This window comes from Pseudomassariella vexata (genome assembly GCF_002105095.1).
Source record: "Pseudomassariella vexata strain CBS 129021 chromosome Unknown BCR38scaffold_5, whole genome shotgun sequence".
Lineage (NCBI taxonomy): Eukaryota > Fungi > Ascomycota > Sordariomycetes > Amphisphaeriales > Pseudomassariaceae > Pseudomassariella > Pseudomassariella vexata.
The window spans coordinates 1612784-1635929 of NW_024467960.1; the positions used below are offsets into that span (position 1 = coordinate 1612784).

The window sequence follows — 23146 nt, forward strand, 5'->3', positions numbered from 1 at the left end:
CTTCATCTAAGCCGTGCCACTATTCAAGTTGCAATCCTGCTTTCCACCAATTCCATTGCCGAATATACTGCTGTGCTCCCAAAGTGTCAGGTTTGCACGCTGCACATGGCAACTACCATACTACGGAAGCCACAGACCTCGAGTAAATCATAGGTGCTATGCAATCATCATATCAGGAAGACGGACCGGCAGCACCGATTTATTTTGTTTGGCGCTGTCATAGAGTCAAGGTAGTCAAACTACTCTATTTCGTAGAATGAGAACCAGAGACTTCCCAAACCTAGTTTCAGTATTAAGCGACGAAGAGGTTTACTTATAAATGATACATTCGATTCACTTAATGTCACTAATGAAAGCCATAGAGATATAAATGTCACTTCAGTATATCTATATGACAGGAAGGACCCTCACAACACAAACGCGCGTCAATAAAATATGTATACCACGACTATTCACATAACCTCCAAGAACAAGCAAACCAACATCAGTTTACAAAATACCTCAACCATGAGCTTGCTCCAGCAATTTCACACCTCATACTACGAATCGTTTCCCCTCCGCACCATGCCCTGGACTGACCTGGACACCGCTACGAACCTCCTGATAATCCACCTCGTCAACCCCCTCACTCTCCTCTCTACCTTAATACTGACCACGACCCTGGTCCCCGTCTCGCCCCGCTTCTCAGCCTGCACGTAACGCTCGCTCACCATCCTCTTCATCGGCATCACCCTCATGGCCACCAACGGGCGTCTCACCGTCACCGATGCGCAGTCGGACCTGAAATCGCGCGTCGAGCTGGTCCTCTACACCGGATGTGCCATCTTATTCGAGAAGCGGACTTGTTTGTTTGGATGGGCGTCCCCGCATATTCTGGCGTTTGGTGCGCCGATGAGGGACAGGATGAAGGGATGGGTTGCAGCACACTCTTTGGCGAAGCAGGGGAATAAGGGGGAGAAGAAGAAGAAGGAGATGCTTGAGAGTCGGAAGGGGTCGTGAGCAGGCTAAGGGTGCTGGTTACGGAGGATATCATGTGGAACGAGACGGACGGCGAGGATGGTGCGTCGTCGGCGTCGAGTGTTGGTACGGATTCTGACAGGAGAACGACAACTCCTCATGGCAAGGGAACCATTTGACGAGGCTTGGTACACCAGAGGAGACGTCTGAGTTGCGCATTGCCTTGGACAAGGCTGGAGAGTCGTTAATGATGTAGATGAGGATGACTCAAAAGGGTAAAGTAAGGCTGTCCACGGCTGTGAACTAGAGAAGACAGCGACGAACGTCGCCCCCTACATGTTTATGTGGCAAACAAGCATGTTCCATGAGCGGAAAATTGGACAAGTAATATCATCTCTTTCATTAACATATGGCCTCTTGCGTTCATCCATTCGCATGTGCTATCCCGGACGCCCCTTAATGTAACCCAATAGCTAGGTCTGTCTTGTACAATGCTACAGCGTTTATATACCAAGGCGTGCCATTCGTTGACTCCATAGTCTCTCTATCTGAAGTCCTAAACGGCCTGGCTGTATCCGCCAAGCCTTTTCCTGCCGTATTTATACCATTTCCTTAGCTCATCAGCCCAGAACACCGAGCTGCAGAGAACTAGCAGTCGTACGAGATCCCAGAATGCCAAAGCCTCCGTCTGGAATACTTCTTGCAGCCACGGGAAGTAAATGACTAATAATTGGCCAGCCATGCTTAAAGATACCGCCCAGTTGAACAATGTGTTCGAAAACAGCCCGACCTCGCCCCTGAGAACCGACTTGCTCTCGGAACGGCAGGATAACGCGTTGAACATGTCGAACAGAACGAAACAAGTAAACGTCATGGTGGTATCGCGACGTGTCACTACGCCGTCTGCGTGCATTTCATGGCTGTACACCGCCATTGTTCCAGTCATGATGATAGTCGCTTGCTGGATGACGCGGAGCAGCAGGCTGCGGGACAGCACTGGCTCTGTTCGCGAGCGAGGCGGGCGGGACATGACATCTTTGTCGACTTTCTCTACACCAAGTGATTGAGCAGGAGGGCCATCCATGATGATGTCTAAAAAAATTAGCAAGAAAACTTCGTATTAAACTGAGCAGATATGACTTACTGATCCAGAGAATCTGCATGGCATTGAGGGGCGTTTTGAACCCCAAGCAGGTGCAGATGAAGACAAGTGTCAAACTCGCAACACTAGTGCTGAGCTGGAATGTAATGAAGTTCTGGATGTTACTGAAGATGCCTTTGCCTTGTTCGATGGCGTGTAGAATGGTGGAGAAGTCGTCGTCGGTCAAGATCATGTCCGATGCCTCCTTGGCTACATCGGTGCCATGCATACCCATAGATATGCCAATGTCTGCTCTCTTGAGTGCGGGAGCGTCATTGACGCCATCGCCGGTCATGGCCACAATGTCGCCTCGGGATTGGAGCGCTCGAATAATCTTCAGCTTGTGATCAGGATTTGTGCGCGCAAAAATCGTCGTAGTCTGCATAGCAGCGGCGAGTTCATTCTCCCTCATCTCGTCAACATCATCCCCCTTGAGGACCGGTCTTACGGCTACTTGATGCGGCGAAGACTCTCGTGGAGTAGAGATCTGCATTCCTAGCTGCCTACCAATCGCCACGGCAGTGGTTTCCGAGTCTCCTGTAATCATGATGACCTTGACGCCGCCGCGCATCAGTTTTCTTATGGAACGAGCCACGCCAGGCCTCGGAGGATCGCTCATGCCAACGAGGCCTGCAAAGGTCAGACCCTTATACAGTTCTTCGTTGTTGGGCACGGCGGGGCTTTCGCTCCTATCGTTACTAGCAGGCGTATTGCTTCTGGGCGTCGAACCCAAGCCAGTTCTGGTTCGAGTGTATTTCGCCACGGGCCCGCTTGCAAATGCAAGGACTCGAAGTCCCTTTTCGGCCATTTGCTCGGCAGCATCCAAAGCCTCTTGCCGCCGGCTAGCATCCATGACGATTTCTCGCCCATCCGAGGTGAGATATGTATCGCAGGCATCCAATATCTTGTCGATTGCTCCTTTCATATAAGCATATTCCTTGTCGCTGTTCCTGGCGTCAGCGCCAATGGCGACACCCATCCATTTTCTCTCCGAACTGAAAGGAGTTTCCGCTGTGCGTGGACCGATCGAGTCTCTTACATCGTGCTCCTTGAACCTGTCCAAAAGATCAAGCATGGCTACGTCTGTAGGCTGTCCAACCCATCTCGTGTGAGTAGTGAAGTCTTGGTTTTGGTTATCTGATAGAACTGTTCGAGCAGCCCCGGAGGCATGGTGAGACAACCGCGCATAGTTGGCTATGTTGCCTATGCGAAGTATCCTCAGCGCCGCAACATCCGGAGTCCTTTCAGTCAACTCGTCATCCGACTCCACATTGATAGCCCCTTTGGTACCAAAATACCACATCTTTACCGTTGACATATGGTTCATTGTAAGAGTCCCCGTCTTATCAGAACAGACGACGTTGACCGAGCCCAGAGTCTCTACACTCGGCATCTTGCGAACAATGGCGTTGTATTTGGCCATTCTGTGCACGCCAAGAGCCAAAGTGACGGTCACGATGATCGGCAAACCTTCGGGGATCGCAGCCACAGCTAAGGAGATGGATATGGTGAAAATTTCGAGGATCTTCTTTCCTTGCAGCCATCCGACAACTGAGATGAGGCCAATGATGACAAAGGATATCTTGCTAAGTTGCGATCCCAGTTCATCCATGGAGACTTGCAATGGCGAACGTGGGCTTTCCGTACCGGAGACACTTGCAGCGATGGTTCCAAAATGCGTGTCACCACCAGTGGCAAATACGACCCCTTGGCCATGCCCAGACTTGACCAATGTGCCCATGTAGGCAATGTTGTTCCCTTCGTGCTTCCCCGAGTCTTCTTTCGGCGCACCATTAAACGTTATAGGAGACAGGATCGAAGGGCTCGATTGACGCAAGGCCCCGGAGTCTGCAATTGCAGGAGAATGTATGTTCCTGAACCGTGATGCTGCTGTTATTCTGACAGGCTCATTTTCTCCTGTCAGATTGGATTCATCGATGGTAAGGTCGGACGCTTTGGTAACACGAATGTCGGCTGGTATGCGGTCGCCCGTGGTAAACATAACTAAATCCCCCGGAACGAGTTGCGCTGCCATAACTTTGGACGACGTTGCTTCCATCATCTCCTCGCCCGGTGTCTCAGACCCCGCTGAAGAGTCCCTTTCGTTTTGGTCACCATTGACGGGTGGCCAGGTCGCGTTCTTCGAACTCGCAACTGGCTTTGTGGATTGCGCCCTCACTAGATGCGCATGATTAGGAACCAGATGGTTCAGCGCCTCTATTGATTTTTCCGATCGATATTCTTGCACAAATCCAACCGTCACAACGATGGTGACGGCCACAGTGATGCTCACAGCGTCGTCCATGTTTCCAACTACAATGGATGCGACTGATGACACCAACAGGAGGATGATCAAAGGTTCTTGGAATTGCTTGATAAATCGCAGCCATAAGGGTTCTGGTGGCTCGTGGGGGATCTCGTTCGGGCCGAAGTCTCGTAACCGCGAGAGGGCTTCGACTGGTGTCAAGCCGTAGGTAAGGGACGTTTGCAGCCGCGATGCCGCTTCGGTCGGTGTCATGAAGGAATACTGGTCAGCCACGCCCTAAACCACCATGTGTATTAGTTTTCAAGATCAAGAATCAACGATCTCGACGTATAGTTCACATCTTCAGGATTGTACTCACCCGAGACTGGGCTGAGGTAGTCCGAGCATGGCTCGTCGTCCTCGTACGAGATCTGCCCGGCTCCCTACCCTCATAATCGTAATCGCGGTCTATCCCGGTGATGCTTGGTATGGAAACGGGCAGAAGGGGCATCCCGCCGCCCTCGCGATTCTGCCAGGGCCAGTTCGGCATCTCTGACAGTGGTAGAACGTTTCGTAGGATTGCGATGCTTCATGAGCGTGTCAAGACAACATGCATGGAAGTTGGACAGAGGAAGGAAACACCGTAAACGCTATGGGGAGTAGCAAATCAGCTATTAATGGGTCGGTGCATGCATTATTATTTGATTCAGACTCTTCGGTGTCGTTGGGTTGGTATGAATTGCAGCGCAATTGTTGGGGTTTGTAACTTCTTTTTTTGGCCGGTAGCAGGAGACGTGTCTGGAGTCTTTCTTGAGATCATGTAGCTGGAGAAAGCACGGACAATTATGACGCTAAGGCGCGACGACACAGGTGCGGCTCCGACCAGCATTAAACCCCTGACATGCGCAGAAGAGAATTCTAGATCGGGGTGTAAACCAAAGTCACCCGGTTATCCAACATTTTATCTGGTAGATCCTGAAGCTTGGTGATGAATACATCATTTACTCCCATATGTTCACGAGAACCAACAGATCCAGTCTGGAGAAAACGATAGCCCTCAAAAATGAACCACACCGTTGATGGCGACTTTAGAGTAAACCACCGCTTACACCAGAAGGAAAGGGTCTTGAGTCGAACTCATATCATTGTCTATCCTTAGCAGCCAAGCAACCCCAGATGCACTTGATCGGCATGATCGATAGACGGATAGAGGAATGTTCATTCATTCCTTATCAAGTAACCGTAGCTTCAATAACTGGAAGATATAGAAACTTTGAAGTTCTCCAATAGTTGCGAGCTCCAATGGATCTCGAAGCCTGTAACTCAGTCGAGCTCACGTGTATACAAACCACCAGGATAAAGGTTATTAGCGTGGCACCAGGCATCCAGATACGTTTATCAGTATCCTGTGCGCAGTTGTCTACAGGAACGTTACTGTTAATCATATCAATTCTTGTCTGGGGCAATTGCTGCACTAAAATCTACCGGAACAAAGTCGATGCCTGGCGCCGCGCTAACAGCCTTTAGCCTGGGGGGAGGGGCTGTACAAACCCAGCATATATATATATTATTATTATTATTAAATACGCCGTAGGCTCGAAGCCCCCGGTACCTCTACTAGTACTCCCGTATGTCAAACCGTGCCCTAATGGCTGGACTAAATACATACGCTGCGTCGTCGGTTCGCCCTATTGGCGACTGCGTTGCGTTCACTACCATACTACGTTGGTTCTCAACCTACCAACAAAGTCCCCCCTGAGAAGATCGATGCTATCTGGGCCTTGAAGCTGTCCGACCCGTCCCTAGCAGCCATCTTACAATAGTCCCACTAACTACTGGTTCTCCTGTTGCCGTTGCGAGGTCTCTGCGAGAGTATAGTGGCCGTGGTGCGATGGCGGCCCGTAATCGTTCCCTCGGTCCTTCCAACAGCCCGCAAAAGAGGATTACGTGCTCTGCCGTCTCAGGGGCATCGCCACAGCGGCATAGCGGCGAGTACACGCCAAAAGCCCCTGTCTTGAATAAGAAGGCTGCTAGTCCTATTTTTTCCGTCCTGATCTGGCACAGCGTAGACGCCTCCAGTCGGTTCAGGCCGAAATACTTGCCCCCTTTCGGTATCTGCATCGAAGGGCCCTCCGGTTCCTCAGCGATAGCGCGTCGCTGGCGATCGTGATGCTCTGCTCCGGTGAGCCATCTCTTCCTCCAGTGGTCGAGGAGGGCAGCCGGGACCTCCTTTTCCTCACTCATCCACTCGGAGCCCCGGGCCTCCTTCTCCATAGTGTATATATATATATATATGTCGGCTGGTGTAGTTGGTCACTTCGCTGGTAGATAAGTCCCGATTTGAGCCTCGCCCACTTGGGTCGGTGACGAGTCGCGGGTTCGAATCCCGCAGCTGACACACAAGGGGGTTTAGTCAACCCTTACGGCGCGCCGCCCACCTTGTTGACTTCGCCTACCTAGCGATAATAGGGAGATTGGTGCAGTTTAAGATTACGAGCATCCTAGCCAGTCGACCGTCAAGCACCACGTCGGCGGAATATAACTCGACAGCCGGTCCAGAATTCGAATCGTTAATCCGACCCCTTATCGGACCCCCTCTCGCCGCGATTCTTGCGAGCGTCTAGACCACGTTACGGTCTATCCACTTGAGCGTATGGTTGAGATGTATACGCTCGACGAGAACCCCAATTAGCAGATACTACGACTTGTCGCGACAAAAAATAGTCGAGCATCTTCTGCATATTAGCAGCATCCCACCCCTGGGGACGAATTTAAGTGCCACATTACCACACTTATCGGTAGTTCAGGCAGGGGTTGTAGCACAGACTTAGGGAGGGACAGGAGGTTTAGTAGTCGTTTGGCTACAAGTTTACCTGTATAACCGCCCGACGCGGCTTAAGGGCCCGCTATATCATCTATAGCCCCTTAAGGGAGTACTTGTAGAGGTACCGAGGGTTAACGGCGTATTTAATATATATATATATATATATATATAATGTGTATATGAATATCTGGCAATCCTGAAAATTGATAAAGAGTGTCGTTCAAACGACACATTCCATTCCAAGTCGCTACAGGTATTTAACGTGATCAATAACAACTAATGCACCTGTGAATAATGTTGGCTATTAGGTTGCGTTCGTTCACAGAGCATAGCTAAGTTTGCTGGTATCTTGAATATGTATAGATTCTAGGTAGGTAGGCAGGTGCTTACTCAAGTATGCAATGTTGGTAGTCAGCTCCAAGCTCATAGAGGACTTGTTGGAGACGGTTGCGTAGAGTTGTGTAGAAGATTTCGCTAGTCAGATCCCAGCCACGCGATTTTGGTCATTCGGTTTGGCGGCTGTCACACTCGGTCCACTTTAGCCGTCCCAGCAGCCAATCAATCAAGCTAGCCATCGTAACCTGAAGCCCAGCCATTTAATTAAGCAGGAAATTGGCAGAAACGGGGTCGCCTGGTTTCCACTGGGCAGGTGCAAGCCTTGACGATTTGGCCGTTTCCCCCTCCTCCCAATTTCATCACATCCCATAATCATTCTCGCTGTCGCATCTTCGCAATCCTCATTGCCCGTCCATCGTCGCTTTCGCTGTCGCGTTTGCTGCTGGTGGCATAGCTTCTCTGGAGTGTGACTCTACGTATTGCGCGACTTGTTTTTTGTGACCCTGTGCAAACCGACAAGTCCTTTCCCACGCGCCAACAGCTTCAAGCGCGTCTTTGTGTTTACCTAGCCAGTCGATCTTCGGAAACCCCCCTCACCGCCAACGCGTTGCAGTATACCTAGGCTTTCGATATTGCCTTCCATGCCCTAGTACCTCTGTGATCGCTTTACATCATTTCTCTGGCATACTTGATTGTTTCGGACCTATCTTGTCGTCGGCGGCGTCGCCATGTTCTATTCGGAGACGTTGCTGCAGAAGACTGGGCCTCTGGCCCGAGTCTGGCTGTCAGCAAACTTGGAGCGCAAGCTCTCAAAGACGCATATTCTACAGTCAAACCTCCAGGATAGTGTTGATGCTATTATCACCCCGAACCAAGCTCCGATGGCTCTTCGACTCAGCGGCCAGCTGCTGCTTGGTGTCGTCAGAATCTACAGCCGCAAGGCCCGCTACTTGCTTGATGATTGCAATGAAGCCTTGCTCAAGATCAAAATGGTGGGTGTCTATTTCTTCTGTGCTTGCGTGTGTGCTTAGCTAACAAAACTCCAGGCTTTCCGTTCAACCGGCAACAATGATATTCCCGAGAATCTAAACATGCCTAACCGTGAAGCCCTTATGCTTCCCGATCGAATTACTCCAGCCGACAATCTGGGCATCCTACCACCGCCCAATGCCGACTGGTTGCTTGCGCAGATGGGAGATGTTGACGCGACTCCTGCTGCCAGCTCTCAGGCCGCCAAGAGGGGCCGCGTTAGCAACCGAGACATCAACCTCCAAGAGGACTTCAACAACAGCCAGTTCTTGCAGGACGACCCTATGATTGATGATGAATTGGCACTTGGGCCTGGCGATGATCTTGATCTTGAGCTTGACTTTGCTATAGATCTCGACGATCGCCCACCGATGGACAAGAGCATCGAAATGGGCCGAGACGCTCCCGCTGCGAGATCTGTTGAGGAGGATATGATCAGCGAAATTGATTTTGCACCGCAGGCCAAGGGTGGCCGGGAACCTTCGGCAAACGTCGAGTTCGGCGACGATGGCATCCGAATTGCGGATGATGACGGCGACATCCCAATGGACAACGACTTGCAATTTCACCTGGACGATCAGTCCGTTATGCCCGAAATGGGACCTGCAACCATCCCGGAGCGCGCCCGCATCTCCGAGTCTCCGCTTTCCGACATCGATGAGAACACGGCGCGTGACGTTGAGGAGTGGACTCGTGTTAACAATACGAGTATATACGAGCCTGGACACGAACCCGAAGAGCCGGAACCCGCGCCTCAGCGGAAGTCCAACAAGAAACGCAAGGTCTTTGGTCTTGACCCCGCGACCCAGCTCACCAGTGCACACATCAAGGAGCAACAACAAGAACGCTCCAACATTCTCAAAGCACCAACGTTTATTTCGAGGGATCCTTATTTCCTTGCGTTGCTGGAGCTGAAGCACAGTGGCAACTTCGTCTCGAATATTATGGGTAACGGCCGCAGCAAGGCTTGGGCTCCGGAGTTGAGAGATTTGCTCTCTATCGAGACCATTCGGCCGACGAACGACTTGAAGCGCAAGCGAGATAGCGGCATCGCAGACATGGGAGGCGAAGAGGAGCAAGGCCCGTCGAAATCCCCGCGGCTGGAGCTTGGTGAGGACGACGACGCTCTAGCCATGGCGGATGGAGGTCTTGGGGAACAGAGTATAGCTCCCGACGGTACCGTTCTGGAGATCCCTGCCGACGACGGAATGGTCATGCTCCACGACGATGATGATCACCAAGCTCGAGACGGCAGCCCCTTACCCGCCTTTGATGAAACCACGATTCCCCTAGTGCACCCAGCAGACAGTGGCCCTGTATCCTTGGGAACCAAGCATGCAGTCCATGTTTTGCGAGATCTGTTTGGTGCCGATGCTGCAACGAATGAGGAAAAGCGAAAGAAGACGTCTGTGGTGTTTCAAGATTTGTTACCTGAAGCGAGAACAACCAAAGCAGATGCCACCAAGATGTTCTTTGAGTGCCTAGTACTTGCGACCAAGGATGCGATCAAAGTGGAACAAAAGGAAGGTACGGTCGGTGGACCAATCCGAGTCCGCGGCAAGCGCGGTCTCTGGGGCGCGTGGGCCGAACGAGAGGCTGGTGGTGAGATCGCCGATCAAGACGAGCACGCAACGCAACCTGAGCCAGCCATTGCTGGTCCGTCGCGAGCTGTCGCAGCAGCAGCATAGAGCCCTGTGGCAGGAATTTAGGCGAGGGCGGCGCATATGATATAGTTGCGCGCATGCGGGGACTCATGTACAAACCACTTCTTCACCTTGTTGCGATATTTCCACGAGTTGTCATACTCCAGCCGGGCCGGATGGCGTTTGAGGTGTTAGGAAGAAAGGGCGATACCACTTTTGCGGGTATACTGGTCATCAAAATCATGATGGGAGATTCTTGTTGTTTAAAGGGCTGTCGTGGTGATGCATTGATTGATTTGTAGATCAATAGGAAGGTGTTCAGACCGTACCGGGAAAGGTGCGTTGTTACTGACTCAGTAATATGAAAGCAAATGTTCCACCTTCAAGTTTTATTGACGGCCTTGTTTCCCTACCATTTTCGCTTCCTGACTTCTCCCTTTCTGTGGCTTATAAGTGCTGTATGCAGTGTATAAAGGTACTACTTTGGTCCTCTCATATGCGAATCAACAGACGCGATGAGTGAGCCAATGACGGAATAAACAGCGAACCCAACTGGAGAACCTAAGTTACGTCTTTCGACTCCACTATAATATGAGGCTATCCCACGTTATTCCACCTTTGGTACCATATATTTTGACGGATAGAGTAATAGAGAATACTTCGACCCCCATCGATATCTCCGGGGCCATAAATGGTGCCCATCCAGTGAGATGTGACGGATCTCTCCAGCTTCACAAAGCAGGGATGATCAAGCGCGCTAACCCCACTAGCTCGGAGCCGTCAGCCTTGTAGAGACGACGTGGTCGGTCCTTATTGACTTCCATTATGTGTTGAACAAAGAGCGCAGAAACGCACAAAGTCCATTCCTCGTTTCAAATAATAGCCAATCGATTACCCCCATGTCTCGACTGTATCATTCTTTTATTATCTAAACTTATCTTCTCTCCCAACTTTGGGTTACCACCCATGCAAAATATCAGCCTCGGCATCTCGACCAGCTGATCACATCTCAACGTCACCCACATCACAGCTCGCAGTTGCGACAACAGAGGGAATTCAGTTTACCGCGACGCAGACTTACTCTGAAGATGCCGAGGAAATCTCTGGTGGAATTGTGCACCGTTGTGTGTATCAAGAATATCAAAGGTACCCGCCCTCCTATTTGTTCCCTGCCTCTTACTGCATCACTCTGTCTTCACCCGAACCACTACACTACTCCTCAATACCTTTGTGTTCCTTGTTTGTTCACTGCACCATTGATAACTGTTCTCTTTTCCCCAACCCCCACGAGCCCGACACATGCGTATAGCCAAATCTTCCCGGCAACACAATGCCTCAACACATAATGAAAGTTCCTAACGCGCTGGCAGAAATCACGGATATAGGCTCTACGCCGTATCACCTCATACGCCATGTTCTCCTGCGAATAGACACGGCACAGCACCTTCTTGAGCTCGAGCAAACATCTCCCCACCTCGCCCTTGACGATGCCGAGTGCTGGCTGCGCCTCATCGAGCGCGACTTCGGCCGCCTCCACAACGAATACCAGTACGCGCCCAAGAACCCAGCATCTTGGAACCGTGTCTACTTCAAGTACGAAAAGTTTGACCGCAGCCAGAAAGAGGAAGCACAGGAGAAATTGAGAAATGCCTTTGCGGGCCTGAAGAAGAAAAAGGAGGACAGTACGGCCGAGGTCATCACATTTGACAGGAAGAGGCTGCCGCCGCCACCGAGGGATCGATCGGTAGGCGGCATGAAGAAAGTCGCTATTGGCAGGAGAGGTGGGAGCAACGACACGGGAGAGCTGCGGTTTACATCCGGAACTCGCACCAAGGTGACCAATGCGAAGAGTATCATGCGCAAGGTTAAGCGCGAGGCAAAGGAGATACACAATCGGAATCGTCTAGCAACACCAGGTGGCGCCTTGGTCGTGGATCGTAGGCAACTGAAACAAGCACCCAAGGGCTTGGTCGAGGCACACCGTGTCACCAATCAACCGGCTTTCAAGATCCACGCCCCTGCCATGCGGCCTTCCGCTGAGCAAATGGTGCGGGATCAAGAAATGCAAGAGAGAGAAGCGAGGTTACTCCGATTGAAAGCTGGCAAGTCGGCCACGTTCATTTCCGATTCTGACCTGGAAGACGAAGACGATTACAACGACGATGCTGGGCAAGATTATGGCGGCGGTGGACTCAACGAAGATGATTTAGAGGACCTATTCGATGACGAATCTTCGGCCCAGAAGAAACCGTATCAATCACGCCCGTCCTCGACCAGCAAGTCAGGTCTACTGTCCAATAAGCGGCCGAGTCTACTGTCCAACTCTTCCCGGTCAGCGTCTTCCGTTCAGAGAGCGGTGGGTCGCCCGTCAGAACAGCCTAAGCCGGCATCGTCGCCACCGTTGGGGAGTGCCTCCAGTCCACCAATGCCGCAGAAACGCAAGGCTGTATCCATGTTTCACCAGCCCAAGAAGGTTCAACGACGCTGATCGTAAGCATTGTCGGCACAGATAGGCACGCCATTGATGGAGATGGAGTACATGGAGGGACGGTTCAGGTTTTACTGTAGCTCGGGTATTGATTGATATCATAATCATTGGGATGAATAACAAAGAACGCACATGGAGTTCTTATGGTTTTGCTTTTGGCATGTTAGGGTAAGAGGACTTGGGACATAGAAGCGACAGGGCAGGTGGTTCAGCGATCTGAGTATGGAATATTACATTTTTAGGGATCATGTGAGACATATACCCGTTTCTTATTTGTTAGGTGCATGTAGCATGGTTTGGCATTGCGAGGATAGTCGCCAAGATTGCATGGTACGGCGTGTCATTCGACTGACTTGGATTGTATGGGTTTTGCTGCTGATACTTGTTGTTACTACTTAATGAGAACATCCGAATTTCTTACTGCATCTGCGTCTCTTCCCAAAGCTTGTCCCATGTAAGAGACTACCTAGGTAGATATTGCCTGCAGAGTGTGATATAACATTATAATTACTTCGGCGAAAAGTAACTGATCGAGACACTATTATATCCATTGAGGTGCAGAGTCTCGTGGCAACGAAAAGAAACCACTTAAGCGATAAGCGACTATGAGATATACCTACTCCATATCGTATGAGGTGTGCCCAGGGCCAAAGGGGGCCGAGTGATAATGCCGTGATAACAATATATTTGTTCCAGTGGATTGACTTGGACTCTTTGATTCGTCCAATTTCCGTTCAGTAGCCTATTGTTGATGCCAGTATGGCAGTGGGGGATCACTTTTTGTTAAACTCAGCAGCAGCGGCAAGAGTGGACTGCTTCCGCCCGGTGTGAACTGCGTTCATCAGTGTCGCGATGTGTGCTCCATCTGTGGAAAGTTGGGTCATGAGCTTGATGATTGCATCTTCGCAAGCTTGCTTCTTCTCGATCGCCTGGGAGAGTCGTTCCAACTGCTTACTCAAGAGTTTCGATCTGACAGGTGAAAAAAAACTCAATACCTACCCACTAATTACTGGAAGGATAAACATACCGCTTCTGAGTCTCGATCTGATAATGCTTTGTGATGCGTGCCTTCAGAGAATTCATGCTTTTGGTGTAGTCTCCATCAATTCCTTGTTGGACTTCACCACGCTTTGTTCGCAGTCTCTTCTGGAAGCAGTGGACTCGTATTAGTTCCATGACCTATAGGAAATACAGCCTTGAAGTTCACGACCTTACTAGATTCTGTACGATCCGCGCCACGCCTGGTTGCACGCCTGGAGGTGTGCCTGCATCAACATTCGACTCGACATCAGTGTCTCTCACGGGCGTTGGTGCTTTCTCGCGATGCTTGCGAGGTAGGACCATGGTGGAGATATGGAATGGTTTTGACTGAAAGGAAATTGAAATTGGGAAATGGGATACTCTCGGTTTGAGAGCCACTTGATGCTGGTGACAATTTGCGTCAATGACTTGGAATTGGATTGAAAGCAGCGGCCAGCGGAGTGCCCTGGATGTAAGTTGGCAGTCAGCATGGATGTCCCCGTAATTTGAGAAGACCAATCACCTACGACAATGTCCAACGGTCAATCAAAACGGGAAAGGGCGGATGAAAGTCCTACCGCTCCGTTATCATCAATCGACAGGGATTCTTATCATCCAAAAATTGGACTGGTAATCGCATGCCCCACCAAAAACTCCAATGCAGCTGCAGCTGCATTGTGATGTTGTTCCATCTTTCCTTGTCCATTTGATTATCGACTTCGTCCAGGGAAGACTGGACTGCACACGATGGGTCTCGCAGGACAGAAAATGTAACTCTCCCTACACGTATTGATGGAATAAATCACTGACTTCAACTGCAAAGCCGTCGCAAACTTCAACAAGACCCAAACAATACAAAATGGACTCGCGACACGACGACGTTTGGCCAGAAAATCCTTCGAGCACACGGCTGGGAGCCAGGTCAATATCTGGGTGTGCAGAATGCGTCGCATGCAGATCACCACACTGCTGCGAGCGCAGCACCCATTAAAATCCTGCTCAAAGATGATAATCTAGGTCTTGGGGCCAAGGTCCTCCAGAAGCAGAACGCCGAGTGCACTGGTTTGGATGGTTTCAAGGATCTGCTCGGGCGTCTCAATGGCAAGTCAGACGAGACTATTCAAAAGGAGAGACAAGTACGGTCTGAATTCAAGACGAACCTCTACATGAATCGGAAATTCGGACCCATGCGTTTTGTCCCAGGTGGATTGTTGGTGGGGGATAAGCTCACCGACCTGATGAAGAAGAATCCTGCAGACAAGGTTCCAGAGTCAATATCTGCTGACACGGCTGCACCAGCCACTGGGGACGATACAACAGCAGAGCCTAAGAAAGAGAAGAAGTCCAAGAAACGGCGCGCTGAGGAGGCAGATGGTTTCGATGCGTCGGACGAGAAACGGGAGAAGAAGAAGAAGAAGCGGTCGAAGGGTAACCCGGATTCTGAGGGTACAACAAGCGAGTCAGCCTCGGACGGTCTTAAGAAGACAAAGAAGAGCAAGGACAAGAAACACAAGAAGTCAGAGGCCAATGATGAAGCAATGGTTGAACCTGGATCAAAAAGCAAGAAGAGTACAAAGGCGAAACGCGAGAGCCCCGAAGACTACGGTAAAGTCGACCTTGAAGGCGAAGAGAAAAGAGCCAAGAAGGATAAGAAAAAGCAGAAGAAGAAGCATGTGGACTTGGAGAAAACAGCAGAAACCGAATCTTCGATAACGCAATTAGTGGTTACCACGCCTCAAGCAAGCGGAGCGTCGACTCCGCAGCCCATGTCAGCCCGACATTACGCTCGTTCGCGTAATATAGCTTCCAAGAGACTTGCGATGGCCGATATGGCGGCCTTAAACCAGGTTAGTCGCCTCCCTTGTACCCAAACTTTGAACTTCCCAATAGTAAATACTAACCTCTTGCCAGATTTTCATGGTTAAGCCGGTTTGATTTGGTCAGCTTAGAGACTATTAGAACTAAGATACCCGAATAAACAAATTTCAGTGCTAATGGCCTATCGTGGCGTACACATGCAACCAAAACGATCTGTTCGCCAGTTAAATGTCATGCATTAGTATGTTCATAAGGTGCCAACATAAAAACTGTTACACAAAACTTATATACAAGAAGAAGACCGTATGGCGACGGATATCGCGAGAGTGAAGCGAAACAAGAATGCTAAGCGGGATCCGGTTCGCTTCCGCTCAAATAATATCATACCTCCTCAAGATCGCCAGCACGGGAAGCGGGATACCACTCAGATCATTCTCATCCTCCGCAAGAGCGCTGAGGTTAGTATCTGGAATCATGACCTCCGACATTGCAGGTCCATTGGGGTCCTCAGTCGCATCATTGACGGCTTTGTCCCCTTTTCTACCGCCGCCAATGCCCAGCACCCCCGCCACGTCGTCGAGAAGTTCAGAGAGCTTAGGCACAGCCTTAGACGGGATCTTGATTTTGCCACCACGCCCTTGGTAGGCTCTAATGGTGGTGGTGAAATTCCCCTCAATCTGGGTAACGATTTGACCAGCAATCGGTTGGAACGTGGGGTCCAGGGCTTTGATGAGCTATCATGGCCAATTAGCGATGTAATTGGAACGCAATGTGCGGAAAACTCACCGCGCCGCCTAAATCCGTGGCTCCTTGCTCTTGAATCTTTAAATCATCCCGGATGAGACTGGTGACGTCGAGGATTTTGAATCCCGCCTTGTCAAACTCGGGACGCTTGTCATCAAGAATCGTCAGCAGCGCGCTAATCTGGGGCTGTACTGTGAGAAATTGTTGACCAATGGTGACGCTGTGATTACCGTTAGCTGAACGGATTTGAAAGAATGAAATCAATAGGGGGCAACTGACGACTCGGCTGCGTTCAGCGTGGGTGTCTGTTGGGCAATTTCTGTCGTCTGATCTATGCTGTCCTGGAGATCGAGGACGCCGGAGTTGATCTTGAGCAGGCCTACGATGCCCTTGATAGAACCACCTTTGAAGGATTCAACGACCTCTCGAGTTGAGTCCAGGGACTTCCCAATCTTGTTGATAGCTGCCGTCAGGGATGCGATGTTGCCAGATGGAGCGCTAGAGAGGGGGGCGGGAGAAGGAGACATGTTTTGTCGTGACACAAGTGCCTCGACTGGCGCGGCTTGGACAGGAGCTTGGCCCCATAGACCGGCCACAGCTGACAGGTATAATATTACGTTATGCATCTTTTTATGAGTTGGAAAACAAAGATAGTGACAGCCAACGCTGGTGCCAAACAATTTTCGTATGCTTCAGAGCTGTTTATCTGAAAGGATTGTGATGGGGGGAAAAGGATAACATTGTGGTAGATGGCGGTGGGGAAATAGGTGTATAATAATACTGAATCCATCATCACATCAACGTTGGAATCTTGAGACCGAGATCTATCTTTGGGAGGGTCACTCAGATGACGAAAGCGAAGCGCTGGCTTGATCTCACGGCACCCAGAGTGTTGCCAAGGTTGGGTCATGTTGGGTCCACGTGTTGGACTGTAGTGTAGGGGTAGTAGGGGTATGGGTTTATGTGTTGAAGCTCAGTCGAATCAACTGTAGGCCTCGGGAGTTGCACTCGTCAAATAATTGATTGACTCGGCCCTGCATTACATATTGGAATAAGTCGCGTGGTTCTAAAGATGAGCTTGGCGTCTACCCCATGGGGATGACCCCATGGGGTAAAACTCTATCTCGACGTCGAGGCTTTGGACGAGCCAATCGCAACCTTGGAGGTGGTTGGGGAATAGGTTGGAAGTGTGTGTGCAGGGTTCTTCCTCGGACGGCATGAAGCAGTTTGCTCAATACCTTCCTCGGTGCTATTGCTACTAACGTCATGATCGCGGAGCTGTATTCTGGCAAGATTGTTGTGATCGGCTTCAACAAACGCAATTCATATTTACGAAATGCGCTGTGTTCGCAGAACTTTCGCAGAAGGATATCAATAAACAGCCGAACGTACCGGTAGACATAAACCTAATTTCAGTCCCGCTCCTCTGTCAACCTCAATATCAATCGTCTACCTCCACTGTCCTGGATCACAACGCGAGGTGACCCAGCTACTGAAATGTTCATGGGCATGTTCACCGATGTCTCTACCTCGGTCGAAATTCAGATGCAGTCAGCATCTGACAGCTCATAGCCCTTTCAACTGGGCCAAAGTCTTGGAAACATTGACTGCTGCTTGTATTTCAGATCGGATTCAGAACTTTCATCTTGGTAATTTCAAGATTTGTCAGAGAGACACCTCGGTCTCGGTACGGGATACAGACGAGACCCAAGAAATAAGTCGTGTTCGGCTGTCTTGGAAGTGAAACTCTCATGCCCTTATGGTTGGACAAGGGACCCGTATGACCGTATGCAACTTCAAAAATGACGGATGGTTGAGCTCAATGAATTATTGGAGTGTGGGACCGGTAGATATTCACATACACCCCCTCCAATAATATATCCGGAGTCTCCAAAGTATGATGACGCCCTTCAACACATAGCAGCGCGACAGTTCCAAACGCATTCAGTAGCTACTGTATCTATGCAACGTTCTCCCGCCCAACCAGGGTGATAAGCGTCCAGATCAGCCTGTCCAGTCAGCTCGATCGTCAAGCAAAGATACAGTGAAGGCATACACAGTTATGGTATTGTGGCTGGGCTGACGGGAAGGGCCCATGGTATTCTACCACATTCATGCAGTCAATATGAATCCTTCATCTGCGATTGTCCATCTTACTGTGTTCAAATCCCTCCACCACGCCTTTCTCCACTCCTTATGTCATCCTCATCAAACACAACTATACTCGAGGAGTTCGCTGAGTAGAGAGCTTGGACTAAACAGTGGTTAGGAGGACCGACCTCAAAATGAGCGGTATTGGCTGTAGAGAAAGCGTGGGCTTCACAAACATCGAGCTCAGAGCCTTTGCGACAACTGCACGAGGCTTGAGAACATCGCTGAAGAAGCGCACACTCGACTTATGAACTCCATCCGAGCATCCAACAGCAAAAACATGACAGAGAAACGACAAGAGGTGAATAAAGCTGAATGTCAACCTTGAACTCGGTATGCCCTCTATGTCAGGCCATCTCCAATTGTCGAGACACCGACCGCTGTCCGAAATCGTCACGATTGGAAGTTTGTTGGAGAGCTCGCTGATCCAAAAGGGAAAAAGGGGGCAAGGATGTCGTGTTTCTCCCCCGCGAGTGGCACTCCTTAACTTTGTCGTACGATCGTACTATGAAATTGTTTCGTGTGCGAACATGGTTCTGTATCCCGACGACGTCTAGTTTTGCACTGGTGGAAGACAACTTCAACTACCACAAGGTGCGTTCCACAAATGCCGCTTCAGTTTGGCCGTCAAAACACCAGTGACAAGGTTGATCAATTATAACTCCCAGACACTCGTGCCCAAAATATATATCCAAGTTCTTTGGTACGACATCATAAGAATGGCACGTTGGGAACTAAGAGCCAGAACCTCCAAAAAGCCTTTAATCTTTGACGTTGCCTCATCTTTACCGACGAACAGATGATCTTCGAACATGATAACGTCTGCTCGCTAGAATGTGTTGGGAGCTCGAATACATCCAAACCCCGAGAGAAATGACCCGGCACTGCGAGCTCATCGAATCTACTATGCTGTTCACCGGCTTCGTCAAATGTAGGCAACTGTTCGACAGCCCAGTAGTCGATAGCGAAAGGCAGTTCAGGGCCTATGGTTACCTCCTCGAGCTTTATACACGGCACTACTTCGATGAACGCCTGTCGGTCTATCGCAAACCCCTGTACTAGACTGGCTTTTACATTGCCAGCGTGAAGGGCTTGCACTGGCGCCGTCAAAATGCTAGAACTTCCGTTGATGATTCGCAGAGAGATGTTGCATGTAGTTTCTGCCTTGTTTTGTATAATACCACACAGGTCATAAAACGAAAGAGCACTCGCTCACATTGTGGATGGGGGTAAGTTTGTTAGCGAATGTGTATTATATCGAAGAGGGGAAACCTGGACAGTGTTTTTTCATGAGGGATATCCATATTGGGACGAATAGAGGTTAAGGATATCCGAGGGAAGGTCGCGCACGGATTTACTTGGGACGGACTTGATCACGAGTTCAACACCCTGGTCTGCATTGCCCACGAAAGAGCTATCTTCTGCGTAGTTTCCGGGGAGACGCTCTTGTAGTACAACCTCGAGGGTCGCGATACATGCTCCGGTGTATCCTCGACTATCGTCTAATAATGTGGAGGTTGGTGTCGAAGTGATGAGATTTGGTTGCTTGGGAAAGACTGCGGCTGCTAGTTGTTGGTTGCGAGGGGTCAAAACAGAACAGAGCTTTTCTTACCATGGTAGGGAGTGCGGCGGTTGTGCACCATGGTGTTCAGTTGGCACAATACACCAAAGCATCGTGAGTTAGACAGTTTCCTAGTTTCACAAGTATCTTTTTACACGTTACTATGTGGTTCGGGCATAGTATTTCGCAACCAACTCGAGTATCTACAAAACAAATACTCACTTACAGACGCTTTATTTCCTAATCGTCCAGCTCCAGCTGCAATTTCTTCCTACATAAAAATGGAGCTGTTAAAAGATAGCAGATATAAGAGGAATACCACAGACGTTGAGATCCCTTCAGACGAATCTACTAATTTTTCTGTGTATTCGTCGGGGGATGATGAGGGGGACGGAAAGCCACGAAACTCTTTCTACATCTGAAGTCTCATCTGAATGTCGAGGATGATGATGAAACGTAACTTGGGGCCTCCTTCCTGTTTAGGATGGTTGCCGTTGAAGCAAAAGGAGGAGCTAAGAGCTCTGCTACAATCCTGGAAGAAGAAACGGATGATTCGGCCATGTATGTGATACAATGACCATGTCGAAAATAACATTAAGTGCGAAGAAAACCGCTGTTTGAAGCTGTCTCCCTTGGGCAAGACAGGGACTTGCACCAAATTTCTAGAGTTGTTTCTACTTATTTATAAAGTAAATGCAGACATCAGCTGGTCTAAGTCGCAAAAGCAGTATCAAGCATCCGAAGAAGAATAAGAGAAAGCGAAGGAGTGAGCATGACATAACAAGCTTTTCAGATCAAACTAGCTATAATCTGTGTCATTACAGTTGCAAGTCGTGACAGCACACAAAATTATCTCAAACTGTAAACCACAGAGACGCGTAAAAAGAAACCCCCCATCCACCACTAAGACCGACCAAATGTATATGTTAAGACTCAAAGTTCAAGAATAATAAAAGTATGACCATGGGTATCAAGACAGAATTACCTGTACGTACTCTGTCAAAGTCTTATGTGAAATGGGACGTTCTTTCTAGTACCGAGAAAAGTAAACTTTGATACAATAATAAAGATGAAAAACTCAAAATTCGTCAAATATAACATTAAGAGGATTTGCCAGTTTCACCCCCTTTGATGCGTGCATTACTTTTCGATTGGAAACCCTGGTCTTCATCGTCCAAAACACCCAAGTTGAGGGGTGCCATTTGCGATGTTCAATATAGCAAAGTAGCACAACCTACCTTTGGGGATCCGGAAAATAGTATTAGATGTTCCTGCAAAGAGAGGCCCTGCTTTGAATCGTCACACGACCGCCACGCTCTGTATACCACAGTCGTCAAAGAATGGCAGACTTTCCTCAAAAGGAAGCATTTCAGACAGCTGTTACTCACTCCAAACCATGTAGGTTTCTTGGGTCGGATTGCCCATACTTGAAGAAGAAAACTTAGAGCTATGGCACAATTGGCCAATATGGGACGACGCTTGGAATCCTACCGTCTTAGATATTTTCATTTCGTAAATCGATGTTAGGAAGTCGTAGACTACGAAATGACCTTCACGATCTTCATTTCAAACCCACTCAGAACTTGAGTGTTAATATGAGTGCTACACCGTCTCCATCAGTCTCTCATGGTTTTGTTCTCAAGTTGGGGTCAAGGATACTTCATCCCGTGTCGATGTATCAACTCTATGTTGAGGCGGATGAGGGAACGATGTTCTGGATTCGAACGCCGGGATGTTTGTTCTCTTAAATGATGTTATTCTGGGGTTGGCTAGTCTGCAAAAAAGGCAATGGCCATACCGATAGGCCCCTTCATCACTACGGATGAATTTACCAATTTCACAACGGAGCATGTTTGAGTAACCAGGCCTATTTGGCTTTAATGTGCGGCTCGTCCCAACGATTCTGCAGGAGTAAACGGGATGGCTTGGTCATCCTAGTTGCGCTTAGGGGGAAAGTAGCAGACCTGATGATTACTCAAGGTGTAGATAATCGAACTCTACGTAGTTCACGTACGCAGTCGGGCACTAAATCGATCAGCCGGTTTATAAGGGCCTAATCTATTACCTACTACGCCTCCCGGGATCTAGTCCTTCATCGTTTCTTTATTAATCTCGCTATCCTCAATATTATATAGATTAGTGTGTTTTATAGATATATAGATCTTATATAGCGCTAGACATACTTAATCAGTAACTAGTCCGGACTATAAGCGGGCTGGTCGATAGTTCAGATACTTTAGCTTTTAAGCTAACGTGAATGTACACCGAGCTGGCCACCCTTACATAACCTCGCATAGAAATTTTACGATAGTAAAACCACAACGCCGTAAATCAATTGAAACTACTCTGAATCTTCCTCTCCAGAAGATGGCAATGCGATCTTACAAGTTCGCGCATTATGCCCAGTCCCGTTGCAAATACCACAGCGTCTCGGGCGCGTTTCAACACGCTTTGCGCGACCACCATTTCGGCGCTCTTCTTGCTGTATCTGCGTCGCCAACTCCCTAGAGTCCCGTAGGTCCTGTACTTCTTGGAAAATAAGTGATTCTCCTTCCCGTAATTGCATTTTTTTAGTCCTCCGGCGCCGGCTTAGCATCTTATTTGCCTCTCGAAGATCAGCGCACTCGGCCCGTATGAGGGCGAGCTCGTGCATTATCATTTTTGCTCCCTTCGCAAACTGGTCGACAGCTGAGAAAATATTCGTCGGAGAGCTATTCTGATGCTCGGAGATGCGCTTTTTCAAAAAAGTAGACTGTGCATGAGCCTCTATCGGGTTCTGTGGCGTCTTTGATACCCACGGTCGGGTTTGCCATTGCTTCCACATCAGCAATCCGGGGCGGAAACACTCGTGCATCTAAGTCCAGTATATGCTTGATAATGACCTCCTCTTCTAATTCTGTCATAGTTCGTGAATTGGGCAAAATATCGCGTCGGAAAGGTACGCCGTTTTTACGCGTTTGGAGGGTGCTTCGGGGACTTGGTACGTTTTTGCCGCTTGTCGGAGACTAAGTTTTTGGTCATTTTTGAGAGCTTGAAGGGCTAGTATTAAGTCTGCTTCGTTGTATGACTTTGCCATAATTGGTTGTTGAGAAAATCAAACATTAAGTTGGCCGGTCGCGTTGGCGCATGAAAGTGGCCAGCTCGGTGTCATGGCCAGCTCGGTGTACATTCACGTTACTCCTTCGCGAT

General features: G+C 49.4%; 6 protein-coding genes and 1 non-coding gene across 7 annotated transcripts; 4 read left to right on the forward strand and 3 right to left on the reverse strand.

Moving 5' to 3' along the window:
• Window positions 1-1513: 1513 nt before the first annotated feature.
• Window positions 1514-4854, reverse strand: BCR38DRAFT_339210 (calcium-transporting ATPase type 2C member 1; the record flags this gene model as incomplete). Its single annotated transcript, XM_040855686.1, has 3 exons — window positions 1514-2049; window positions 2102-4640; window positions 4723-4854. The coding sequence occupies 3 exons, from the start codon at window positions 4852-4854 to the stop codon at window positions 1514-1516; spliced, it is 3207 nt and encodes a 1068-aa protein (XP_040717203.1).
• Window positions 4855-6638: 1784 nt separating this feature from the next.
• On the forward strand, window positions 6639-6741 carry BCR38DRAFT_t150. Its single transcript has one exon. It is a non-coding gene; the product is annotated as a tRNA-Thr (tRNA).
• A 1490-nt stretch (window positions 6742-8231) lies between these two features.
• On the forward strand, window positions 8232-10220 carry BCR38DRAFT_456845 (Rec8 like protein-domain-containing protein; the record flags this gene model as incomplete). The annotated part of the gene is made up of 2 exons (XM_040861966.1): window positions 8232-8495; window positions 8550-10220. 2 exons carry the CDS (start codon window positions 8232-8234, stop codon window positions 10218-10220), a joined length of 1935 nt encoding a protein of 644 aa, XP_040717204.1.
• Window positions 10221-11004: 784 nt separating this feature from the next.
• BCR38DRAFT_429673 (RNA polymerase II transcription factor SIII subunit A-domain-containing protein) lies at window positions 11005-13094 on the forward strand. Its single transcript, XM_040859980.1, has 2 exons — window positions 11005-11321; window positions 11546-13094. The coding sequence occupies exons 1-2, from the start codon at window positions 11264-11266 to the stop codon at window positions 12661-12663; spliced, it is 1176 nt and encodes a 391-aa protein (XP_040717205.1). The 5' UTR covers window positions 11005-11263; the 3' UTR covers window positions 12664-13094.
• Window positions 13095-13436: 342 nt separating this feature from the next.
• Window positions 13437-14007, reverse strand: BCR38DRAFT_408202 (uncharacterized protein; the record flags this gene model as incomplete). Its single annotated transcript, XM_040858242.1, has 3 exons — window positions 13437-13632; window positions 13691-13842; window positions 13879-14007. The coding sequence occupies 3 exons, from the start codon at window positions 14005-14007 to the stop codon at window positions 13437-13439; spliced, it is 477 nt and encodes a 158-aa protein (XP_040717206.1).
• Window positions 14008-14345: 338 nt separating this feature from the next.
• On the forward strand, window positions 14346-15742 carry BCR38DRAFT_523064 (uncharacterized protein). The gene is made up of 3 exons (XM_040865251.1): window positions 14346-14453; window positions 14507-15530; window positions 15595-15742. Exons 1-3 carry the CDS (start codon window positions 14431-14433, stop codon window positions 15616-15618), a joined length of 1071 nt encoding a protein of 356 aa, XP_040717207.1. The 5' UTR covers window positions 14346-14430; the 3' UTR covers window positions 15619-15742.
• A 64-nt stretch (window positions 15743-15806) lies between these two features.
• On the reverse strand, window positions 15807-16772 carry BCR38DRAFT_523065 (hydrophobic surface binding protein A-domain-containing protein; the record flags this gene model as incomplete). Its single annotated transcript, XM_040865252.1, has 3 exons — window positions 15807-16235; window positions 16288-16465; window positions 16525-16772. The coding sequence occupies 3 exons, from the start codon at window positions 16770-16772 to the stop codon at window positions 15873-15875; spliced, it is 789 nt and encodes a 262-aa protein (XP_040717208.1). The 3' UTR covers window positions 15807-15872.
• Window positions 16773-23146: the final 6374 nt, after the last annotated feature.